Source organism: Podarcis filfolensis (assembly GCF_964270895.1).
Source record: "Podarcis filfolensis genome assembly, chromosome: 6".
In the NCBI taxonomy this organism is placed as follows: Eukaryota; Metazoa; Chordata; class Lepidosauria; order Squamata; family Lacertidae; genus Podarcis; species Podarcis filfolensis.
In genome coordinates this window covers 40,607,306-40,619,695 of record NC_139609.1, presented here as the reverse complement: position 1 = coordinate 40,619,695, position 12,390 = coordinate 40,607,306, and the positions used below count along the sequence as shown (strand labels likewise).

The window sequence follows — 12,390 nt, the reverse complement described above, 5'->3', positions numbered from 1 at the left end:
AAACGTATGTAACCCAAGGTACCACTGTATATTAAAGCACAACAATAATGTTTTTGGAAAATAATAAAACCTAGGCAACATTCAAGAGTTAAACCCATCAATTTTACTGTATTTATAAGCACATTTACTGTAAGATTTGCCTTGGGGTTGGGGCCACCAATACACAACTGCAAGAACCTCAGGTTCATGGGTTCAAGCCCAATATTGGGCAAAAGATACCTGCATTGCAGGGGTTTGAAATAGAATACACTTGGGGTCCCTTGCAAAATTCGATGAGTCTATGGTTCTATGAACTGGTTATGTAACAAAAATTTCCAAGCAACATTTTTTTTTATTTTATAAACAAAGGAAGGAATTACATTAGGGTTTTATCTTGAGTCGTAAGCACACAGATTCCTACAAACAAAGGAATGCCTTTTCTTCACCACAGCCAGGACATTATTATTATTTTTTCAAAATAATGGGATGGTGGATAGACATACACACCAGAACAAGAAGTGGGAGGATGGAATTTGGATCCTCATCAATGTATCATTATGATCTGCATACACACATTCCCACAAGAATCCTCGGAAATTGAATTTATCCTTCAGAGAGCTTCAATTCCAAGTATCCATAAACCCTAGTTGCCCAAATTTTTTGAGGGGGCAAATGTGCTTTGAATAGGCTTTAAAACAGAGCTTTCCAAAGCATGTGTCATCATTAGTGTGTTGACTGCACTGTTCAGGGTTGTTGCATGATATATGTCCGTATCTCTTATAAGGGGTTAGTTTAACCTCTGGTTTGCTATTAAAACTGAATAATTGTGTCGCGAAATGATGCGTGTCTAAAAAGTGTGGAAATCTCTGCTTTAAAGGAACATGCTGCAGTCCCAATCCTGCTCACCTGGGTTAAGCCCTACTGAACTCTGGCTAAACACAATTAGGATTAAACCATAGATCTGTTCCTGCACCATAAACTGATCCTACTTTTTAAAGAAACGGCAATGACATAAAGTAAGTCCCCTTAGCGAGAGAATGCACATATCCGGTATGGCAGGGGAGACACGGTCAAACCTATCCTAAATTCACGGCTTAATGTCTCATTCTTTGGAGCCTGGAAAGTGAACTTCTGAATTAGGGCAGTGAAGAAAATGAAGAGCTCGGTCCTCGCCAACTGCTCTCCCAAACAGGCTCGCTTTCCTAGAAGACAAGGAGGAAAAAGACTGTTTTCCACTGAGTGGCACAATTTAAATAACACGGGCAGATCAAATAATTTAAAAAGTAATTATGTTGTTGCAAAATAAACATAGAAGTCATTCCTACTTCTCAGTCAAGCAAATGGGAACACTGAACAAATATGATCATGGTTTTACTGAATTTGGAATAGATATATTTGAGTTACATGAATTTATTTTTTCTCTAAAACTGCATATGATATAAATTTCAAATATATTTTATTAGGAATCTCCCTAATCTTAGCTAAGGGTGTGGCAAACAGAGCTCAGTTCCTCAAGTTCAAGATGGAAGTGGGTTTCTCTTCCTTGAGGAAACTATGAAAAAATACATCAGCTGCTGTCCACCCAATGCCTTGTGGAGCACCTCTCCCACTTATGGCACCTGAGAAAGCTCTGAAAATATTCCCTCAAAAATCCACACTGCTTATTGGGTGTGGGGGGAGGGGGAAGAGTATACCAACACCATTTTGTGTAAAATCACACCTCCTATAGTAGTCATTTTGTGACTTGCATCCACAGTACTTCCTCATAATCTCAAATGTGACCACTGGCCTCAATTGGGTGCTGAGCCCTGTAATACACCAGACTTCCCACAACCAAGCCATCATCATGTAGTCTCTGTTGCAATTCTAAGAAGCCACGCATCAACATTTGTTACCTGCAGAGAATGGCAGGAACGCTTCATTTTTTCTGAACTGACCATTCTCTAGGAAATGACCAGGATTGAACACATTGGGTGTTTCCCACTCATCCTCATCAAAGAGCAGTGAGGTCAAGTTGGTAAGCAATATAGTGTCCTGCCAAAGAAGAAGCAGAGAAAAGTGGTAGAATAAAACTTGCAAAGAAATCTTTGTGTTTTGATCTGTGCAACTACTGCAGTACTAAGCCTCCTAGATCCAAGTCCAACTCAGAAAGAATGTTTTGAATGTGATATTTTTTATGCATTATTAACTAATTCATTGAACCGCATCTCACAAAAACACAGGTTCAATTTTAAAATACAGTGGTACCTCTAGATACGAACGGGATCCGTTCCGGAGCCCCGTTCGCATCTAGAGGTAAACGTAACTAGCGATGGCACGTCTGCACACACGCACAGATCACTTTTTGCCGCTTCTGCGCATGCGCGTGACGTCATTTTGAGCATCTGCACATGCGCAAGCGGCGAAAACCCGGAAGTAACACACTCCATTACTTCCAGCTTGCCACGGAGCGCAACTCGAACACGCTCAACTCGAAGCGTATTCAACCCGAGGTATGACTGTATATTCAAAGTAGGATAGGAAACACCAGATGCCAGGTGTTGTAGTTTGGGTTATTAGTAATGGTCATTTTTAAAAAAGCGAAAAGAAAAGAAAGTAACTAGCTATCCATATAAATGGTACAGACTGCGATTGGAATCCATTTTTGCCAGGAATTGGAAATAACCAAATGTCTATCTAGCTATAACCCCTTCCCTCCACTCCAGATCTTGATGTGCCCAAAGAACACCCCAGACCCTGCCCAGTGGCCATGCTGGCTCAAGCAGAAGGAGTTCAACAGCATCTTGGGAGCAGCACACTGGCTATCTCTGACTTAGAACTTTGGCATCAAGTTTTCACATCTCAAGAGAAGAGGAAAGGCTTATAAGAAAGGTGTATCTTCTTAATGTTTACTTTGGGAATATGAAACCCAGCCAGTGTAGTGTCCTTTGTTGTCAACCGAGGCACATTCAAAGGTATAATGTTGCTTATTCTTTGAATTTCATGAACAACTGCATTGGTGTATGGCATTCTGTCCCTGTCATCCATCGCTGGCTGGCGAGACTGGCCAATCACAGAATCTATTTCCGCTTGGACTTTTGCTGCAAATAAAAGAAAATCTCTCATCAACACAAGGATAGACTTTTTCTAAGATCTGTAGGGGAGGCCCATCTTTAATATTTAATGGATTTGAGCAGACACAGAATTGATACTCCTTAAATGGATGGGTAACCAGATTTTCACTTATTGGAATCCATTTTCATTTGGACCAGTCAACAGAGCATCCGGATATTTTAGGAAAGGCACCTATGATCTGCATCAGCAAATGAGGATTTAGAAATAAACAAAAGAATATCATCTGCAGATGAAACCAATTTGTATTAAACTGAATTATGTATTTCTCCATAGATCAACAGTACCTATGTTGTCTAATAGCGCAAACTAAGGGTTCCATGCAAATATTGAAAAACAAAGGTGAAAGTGGACATCCCTGTCTAGCTCCTCTATAGTAGCAGAAAACATGGCATTTACTTTTACTCTAGATGAGGGTGAATCATATGATATCTTAATCCATTTTTTGCATTCCAAAGGAAATACAGCCACCATTAGTTTAGTACAGCCACCATATTCTGTTTATATATTTTGTCAAAGACCTTTTCAGCATCTAATGATAATATTATATATTGATGTTTGCTTTCAGCAGGCCTTTGTTATGTACAACCCAAAGTAATGAAAAACAAATGAGCCAACTACAGTTCTACCTTGAATATCTGGATAAATGGCCATATACAGCAAACCCCAACGCAGGGTTGTAGAAGTTGTTTCCGTTCCAGCAAGAAACAGATCCAGTGCTGAATGTAGAAGGTTTTCTTCATGGAAATTGGAAACAGAATCCTCCTTAAAACAGAAATGCACCAAGGAGTTAAGCTGCCATTAAAAACACCATCCTGTCAGACCCACAAGTCAAGAGATCACTAGGGGATTCAGCGACTCTAATCCTGCATCTAGGAAGGTCAAGACAACAGTCCTGTGAATCACTGGTGCTGGCATGAAGTTTGGGATTGTTCTGGTCAAGGATGCCAAAGCCCTAGAGGAGGTTTATTCAGGCAACTGAGGCAATGGATGGCCTTTACTACAATGATTCTTTTGGTCATGTCAACTGTTTGCTCTCACTCACCACTGACAAGTGGTAAAATCCCAGCAGTGAAAGAATGGAGAATTGTCTCCCCACAAAATACATGAGTTCATATTCATGCATATGCAGAAATTTATTTTTTCTAGAATCATAAACTCAATGGAAACATTGAAATGTGGTCAGCCATTATGGGCCACATGGTTATTTCTGGTTTTTAAAATTGTTTCTCTGCCTTCTGCTACTATCATTTTTATTATCAAAATTATATCTACCTTCTATCCTTTTCATCTCTCACCTTGGCCATTTCATTTAGGTAGGCATCAATGAAGTCTCTGGGTTCAGATGGGTTCCAGTCTTCTTTGTGTTTTTCAATGATTTCTCTCACAAAGTATTTCAGCTGCCCCCATTTTTTAAAAAGTGTGTGATGTGGCCCCGGCAGGTATTTCATGACATAGGGAAAGAGATCATACATCTGAGGAAACAAACACTAATATCATGTATGTGCAGGGAAAGCCCTCTCCAAAAACATTCACATCATGCTCTTGTCATGGGAAAGAGGCTAGCAGTAATAAAGCCTGGTGTGCACAGGCTCAAAGATGGCAGACTCTCCTGGAACCAGAGCAAATATTGTACGCACCACTGCTTATGATGGGACCCCATGGCAATGTCTTCACTTCTTGGTTAGAAATGTATGGATTGCAGATTAAATGGCATCATGGTGCTGATTTCTGCAAGCACACCTTCTAATTCACCGATCGACTTCCTATGAAGATGATTGCCATTTTGAAAACTGCATGTATCAATGCCTGCTCATGTCATGAATATGTAGAGTTTCCCTTTAATGTTATGCATCTGCATGGGGTGTCAATTCACAGATTGTAAATGGTGTGTGTGTAGAATTAGTCCATGTAGGTAAAGTAAAGCACCCCTGGACAGTTAAGTCCAGTCAAAGGCGACTATGAGGTGGCAGCGCTCATCTGTCTTTTCAGGCCAACGAGCCGGCATTTGTCCACAGACAACTTTCCGGGTCATGTGGCCAACATGATTAAACCACTTCCGGCCTAACGGGTCACCGTGATGGACGCCTGAGTGTACGGAAATGCCGTTTACCTTCCTACTACAGCAGTACCTATTTATATACTTGCACTGGTATGCTTTTGAACTCCTAGGTTGTCAGAAGCTGGGGCAGAACAATGGCAGCTCACTCTATGTATACCATTTGTGATGGCCTCACTCTGTTCACATACATAGAGATTTTATTCAGTCACACATGTTATTCCCCCCAATAAAAATATGATCTGTGCTGTAACACATGATTTGGCCTCCCACTTTACGTTACTGAACACATCCCAACCTTTTCATCTTCAGTGCTTTTATAAACAACACTAGGGGGCAAAGGAAAATGGATGGAACAAGATGCTTGAATACAGGAAAAACAGAAATCTGAACATGAAGAAAAAGGAGGACCAAAGCAAATGATTTCATAGTCAGCAATAATGTGGGAATGTCACTGGAGCCCAAGCAATTGTGTTGTGGTTATATGCAAAAGAACTCAGAGAAGACCTACCATACTCCAAACACTTCCCTGAAGAAGCAATGCCTCATCGAGCAAGTGCAGTAGCTTCTGGAAACGACTGTCATGGTAATCAAAGCGGTCCCCAAAAGTGATGGAACAGATGATATTTGAAACAGCATTATTAATCTGAAAGTGAGGGTCAAATGGCTGCCCTGGGGAGAGAGAGAAAATGGTGCAGAAGGAATTGGGGTGCTTCTAGCTTCCATATAACAAAAACAGAAGGAGGGGAAAGTGGATGAGTGTGGAAGGGGTAGAATTTGTTTTAGCCAAAGAAAGCATCGGTATTAACATCATATCCTGTATGATGACACCCAGGACTCTGAGATCTATTTATATTTTCAAGTGAGTATGTATATTCTCCATAGACAAGGATTATTCTGTAACAATGGCTGTCAAAAAGGGTAAGGACCGTCTCAAAGACAGTATATACCAAAATATACCAAAATGATTGCACTTCAAACCCTATTCTATTTGTGATGTTGGTTGTCAAAATCATCAAAATCTGCACACCTTCTCAGCCCAAACACTCCATCTTTGTTCTTAAGTCTGTTCTAGTTCAGGGGCTTTTAGCTCCCATGGCAGGCTCCAACACAGAGCTTCACACTAGAACTTTTCTGCACCATAATGAGCGTCTGTGGAGCTTCCTATCAACACCCCCTTCGCCATCACAGGGTCATTCCAGCCCAAGCAGAGCTACGTTTACGTGAAGAAATAATGCTAAAGAGCTTCGCACCCTGGCTAATGTATTTTTGATCTTGTTCATAGAAAATAGCAGCGTAAATATGCCCCAGGTTTATTGATTCTGGTTCTCACCTTTCTCAGCTTCTATTGCTTCCTTTAAGTAACGGCTTTCCTCCTGTATTCTTTCTTCTAAAGACCTTTTGCCCAAACCAAAGTTTCTGAGTGTTGATAAGGCAAACCGTCTTTGATGTTTCCAGATGAGACCATTAGAGAAGACCAGTCCTAGATGGGAAGGAGTAATAAGTACATACAGCAAGTAAGTAAGATTTATCAGTCCTTTTAATTCCAAGATGGATTCCTGTCTCTTTCCCTTTATTCTGCATGCCTACTTATTATGTTGGAAAGACTGCAAGGCATTTGAAAATGTGACCTGGACCTTGGCCACAGGCCCACTTGACATGAGTTCCAGCATGCTGCATCCCCACTTGGGTTCTGCTCACTATTAACATATTTCTCTTTGCTGTTTCATTTGCATAACATTTTTGCTATATGTTGTTGTTGTTGTTTGAATTTATATACTGCCCTATACCTGGAGGTCTATATGTTGGGCATCTGTGGACAGTGACCTCTGAACTGGACCTGTTTCACTTCCCAATGCCCTCCCTTTCCTAAATGGACACAATCACAGGGAAGTCTTAGCTCAGTGGTTTGCAACCAGAGTGCCATGGTACCCTAGGGTGCCTTGAATTATGGTTAAGAGTGCTGTGGGCAACACTGGTCTCTGACCCTCTTTCCTTCCCTCCCTCCTCTGATGCCCTCTAGCATCTCTGCCTCCCAAAGGCTTGTGTGGCTGTTTGTTGCAGCAGCCCTGGTTACGAGCTCCGCGAGTGAATGTTCTGGGTGTGCTGGTTGTCAGGAGCTGAGGTGGCCACGGAACAAGGAAGCAAGTGGGTTAGGGAGCCCAGCCAGCCAGTCCTTGCTGTTGGGACAGCCAAGTTCCAGGCCCCTGTGGAGCAGTGTGAAGAGGCATCTCTCTTTGGCAAGGAGGTGGGGGAGCTCAGAGACCAAGGATGGCAGCAGTGGCTGCCTAGAGGACTCCCAAGGAGAGGGGAGAGGAGAGGAGGCTGAGGGAACACTCCACAAGGGAGAGTGCTCAAAAAAGGGTGAGAGGCTGCCAGCTCTGCAGACAAGGGGTGACATAACTGGGCTCCTGAACCCCACAGGCATACCATGGAAAGAATGTAGTTGGTCAAGGCAGCTGTGGACTCAAAAATGGCTGTGAAAAAGATACTACCTGCTGCTTCCATACAGTGCTTAACGACAGCATATTATTCCATCACTACTAGGGATGGGGCAGAAAGTCAGCTCAGGTGCAATTTAATGCAATTTTAATTCATTCTCACTGCCTGAAACAATACATTAACTGAAACATTATTGGATGTAGAAGTGTGGCAAACTGAACAACAGATAAATGAGGAACTGAATGAAAAACTCCCATATTCCTCCACCTCTAACAATTGCAGACCAATAATGACAAGCTGTTTAATGCACTACACAGCCAGACTCTGATTGCCACCCAACACTGAACTGTGAGCTGTGAATCTAGTTTTGCAGGTCTACATCTATGACAAATCTTATTAGTTTACTTTTGTTTAAAGATGCAAGAAATGGAAAAGTGAATTAAGATAAGGTTACCAGATTTTTTCCAATGAATCTGGGGATACTTTAAATACATACATACATACATACATACATACATATATACATACTACACGTTCAGGACAGTGATGCTGCAGTGATGGCAGTGGGAGAGGGGCCGCCGCTGCCTTGACCTCAACCACCATGTTTCCCCTTCCTCCTATGCTTCTATCTCCTTTCTCCATGAGCCTAGGCAGCCCCTGAGTTGTTGGTTCTTTGGTGGTGGGGGTGGGTGGGGAGGCGGTGCACAGTGGGTCAGCAATGGAAGGTGGAGAAGGAGGGCTGAGAGCGGCGGCGAGGCTCAGGCAGTGCGATGCCTCCATTCCCATCGGAGCAGCCCCAATCCCATTCCTACTTACATGCAAGCAGGAGGGGGCAGGGATCCCCTCCCCTTCCCGTTGCCTAACGGAGAGATCCCTGCCCCCTCCTGCTTGCATGCAAGCTCTGATAGGCAGCGTGAAGCCTATCTTCACAGATGTTGGGAGGCTGCTCTGATAGGCTGCGTTTCCCGGGGACATTAGATGAAATCCGGGGACATTCCGGGGATGGAATTTGTTGAGGGACTTATTCGCAAATCCGGGGACTGTCCCCTGGAAACGGGGACGTCTGGTAACCCTAAATTAAGAAAACATCTAATAATCTAAAAGGTTGTACAATCAGTGCATATAATGAAAAAAGCAATTTTAATCATCTAAATCATTGACCATAGTAAAGGAAACTTACCAAGTGACCCAAATATCTTATCAAGAACAGGGGATTTTGGTCAATCTACAAAATATTCTCCCTGATGGACAAGAGCCTCTTTCACCAGGTGTAATCCATTCACAACCACAATCCTTATGTTTCCAGTCTGAAGGCCGAATACATTGCCATATTTTTCTGCAAGCTGAATGGAGACAGTAAGGTGAATAAGCTTTAGTGTACTAGCCAAAGTCCATGACAAAATACTATCAGGAGAAGATGTATCAACATAACTATATAATTGTATATAAAAAACAGAGCCACTGCCTGAATTGTCAAAACTATAAAGTGCAAATGCATGTGTAGATTGGGGACTCCACACAACATAGGTTTTTTTTCCAGTTTAGACCTCTGAATCTCCCTTACAGTTTACTGCAGTTTTGTCCAGGTTCTTCTCCCTGATCTTTTTTGCCACCAGCACAAAAATGCCACATTATGTGTCACTGGAGTATTAGCATCACTGAGCAGCCCTAGAACCCGAATGGAGATGGAGGAAGAATATATAATATCCTATCTAATATGTTATATATTAATTTGTTGGCAGACTGGAGGGAGAGGGAGAAAGAAATATGGCAGAAGGAAGCTTTGATTGCTGTCAAATGGTTTCCAGGGGCTGTAAATGGACAGGCCCCCTCCATCCTCCACCTGCAATCTATTCACAAGAGTTGCTGCTTATTTGCATGTAGTAAAGCTGTTGCAAAGATAAAGGGGGAGTGAAGGTAGGGCAATGTACCTACCTACATGTAATGTACCTATGTACAATGTAAGTACCTACATGCACACACACAATATTCTGCCAGCCATAGAAAGCAAATGGCAGTTGTGGACACAGGTTTGTTACAAATAGCTGTTAGGTGGTGAGTGAGGCCAAAATCTGGCACCCTCAAATAGATTTTCTCAATTTTGCGCCCACTTGGCTGGGCATCTTATAGGGAGAAACGTCCCACACCACCCTAAAACTCTTTCCTCCATCCTTACCTTTCGTGCTGAAATCTGAGGCTTCTTGAAATCCAGATGTAGTGTGCTACCCAGAAAGGGAAGAGGCCTGGGCCCTGGGGGGTAATTCCTTGGGCGAATCTGTTTCTTGTAATCAGCAATAAGTAGAAATGTTGCCAGAAACACCAGAACAACTTGCAGGGACAAGGCCTCCCAGAGGACAGAGAGCAGCTGGAGCAACATCTTCAAACCCACCTAGGTGTTCTTATGTCAGCACAGACGGCACTGTGTCAAGGGAAACTTGATTCTGCTGCAGCTACAGCAGCCACACCCGCCCTCTTGGCTAAAGTTCCTGAAATAAGGGCAAAGTTTGCATATATTATATATCACGCCCACAAAGATGCAGGAAGGAGATGACTTAATCACTCACTGTACCAAGGGGGCGGGGAAGAGTGTGGAGAATAGCCGCTTTCTGAATTAGAATATTTCCTTCCTGTTTTCACTTTTGTGAAACAGTAAAGGATACTTTCCTTCATGACATTTCTAAGGGGTTTTCTGCCACTACAAATCAAAGCACTGTCCATAAAGAAATTTAAAATGTTTACTATGGAGAATGTCTTCTGTTCCTAACATGTTTGAACCAGTGGTAGTTTCAGCAGCTCTGCCCGCTGCCTAAGGAGCCAGAGAAGTCAACCTGCTTGCCTTCTGTTCAGTATTGCATACGTTAGATTTTGCTTTGGCAACAGACTGACCAGCACCTCTCCAGATGTTTTTGGTCTCCAACTCCCAACAGCTCTAGGTTGTATGGTCAACAGTCAGGGATCAACGGAGAGCCCTCTATTACTAAGATAGTTTTAGCCAGTAGCAGACCATGTAGAAGGGGGAAATTTTGTGCAAAGCAAATCCATTGCCAGGAGCTCTGGATTGGCTCCATCAGTGTGTTTACAGCACACCACCATCACCGTCATGTTGCTTTCCCCCCTCCCAGTAAGCAGGAGCAACTCAGCTCTTGGGAGGTCTAGCGAGAGCCACGTTACCACACCCGCCTGCGTGGCTAATGCTCCTACAGGAAATGAGGGCAAAGTCCACAGGTATTGTTATGTATCGTGCCCACAAATAGGCAAGGTGATGACTTAATGAGTAACTCTACCAAGGGGGAAGAGTTATGATATTTCCTTCCTGTTTTCCCTTTTTAGGAAGGTTACTTTTCTTCCGGACATTTCTAAGAAGGCGTTTCTGGCAGTGCAAATCAAAGCACTGTCAATAAAGAAATTTAAAACTTTTACTAAGGAGGATGACTTCTGTTCCTGACACATTTGGACCAGTGGTGATTTCAACAGCTATAACCAATGGCTAAGGAGGCCGGAGGAGTCAACCTGCTTGCCTTCTGTTCAATATTACATAGGTTACATTTTTTTCTGGCAACAGAATAACTTGATCTGGGACTGGCAACCAGTACCTCTCCAGCTGGTTTTGGGTCTCCAACTCCCAGCAGCCCCAGCCAGTATGGCCAATAGACAGGGATGATGGGAGAAGGATTATTCAGAGGGCCAGAGCCCTCTAGTACTAGATAGTCTTCTCCAGTAGCAGACCATGTGAAGAAGAGAAGTTGGTGCAAGGCAAACACATTACCAGGAGCTCTGGATTGGCTCCATCAGTGTGTTTACAGCACACTAACATCACTGCTGTGTTGATTTTTTTCCTCCCAGTAAGCAGCAGCAACTGAGCTCTTGGGAGGTCCAGTGAGTGCTACCAAACCATCTAGTTCTACTCTTAGCCAAGCCATGATCTCTTAGCCTTGGTTCCCCATCTTAAATACAAATATTTAAATACTAAAACTGATGATAATCAGGTGGCCAGGTGGAATTGTGTCTACAGTGGAGCTGAATGGCAAGTCCTTATTCCTGCCTCTGCGCATGTGGAGGATCAATGGCTGCAAGCTACAACAGCATGGACTTCTGCTGGGGGAGGTCAAGTATGAAAGCACCCAGTCGCTAAAATGTTGCTGTGGAAACCAGAGGCTCCCACCTTTCGGGGCCCAGGGGTACTTCTGAAACTATTGTGGGGACCAGGAAATACCTATTTCACAGAAGAAATAATAGTGATGCTCAGGAAAATTCCTTCCCCAGAACAAAACAACAAAATAACTTACATTATTATTCATCTTCTTGTGACCAGGTGGACAATAAGTTCATTGTTCTTTAAAACCCAATTTGAATTGTACTGCCAAACCTGGGGTAAGGAGCACATCCTGTTGCATTATTTGAGAGATTTCTAAAAACACCTTCTCCCGAATCCCACTTGTATCAATACATGCCCACCTGGTGACACCCACCATCCAACAGATGGGGGAGGAAACTGATGCAGTGTGGGCCAAATACCTGGGTGTCAAATACCAGCTGTGCAATACTTTCAAAGATAATTCCCTCACAGAAGCAAAGACTGATTTATAAGGCAATTTCCACCACAAAACCTCACAGTCTCTATCACTGAGCGAAAGCTGGATATTTTGTTCCCAGCACAACTTCTAATCAGCAGGTCCACCTACAGTGGCATCCAATATAATTTTAGAAAGAACTGAGAGTAAGCCTTTATTATTCAATAATAGTTGTTCAAAGGCCTTAAGACTCCATGTTCCTTCTCCCAAAGAACACCACAGGAGAGA

At 42.9% G+C, this 12,390-nt stretch overlaps 1 protein-coding gene and 1 long non-coding RNA gene across 2 annotated transcripts in view; one reads left to right on the top strand and one right to left on the bottom strand.

Moving 5' to 3' along the window:
• LOC310765803 overlaps positions 1-12,390 on the top strand; it is a 30,436-nt gene that overhangs the window by 969 nt on the left and 17,077 nt on the right. The window lies entirely within an intron of this gene.
• LOC310765792 (cytochrome P450 2J4-like) lies at positions 81-10,848 on the bottom strand. Its single transcript, XM_083621292.1, is given in 10 exon segments — positions 81-1,181; positions 1,875-2,013; positions 2,872-3,059; positions 3,720-3,855; positions 4,389-4,565; positions 5,661-5,821; positions 6,483-6,632; positions 8,772-8,811; positions 8,815-8,934; positions 9,768-10,848. Coding segments are annotated over 10 exon segments (1,488 nt in total). The 5' UTR covers positions 9,969-10,848; the 3' UTR covers positions 81-1,005.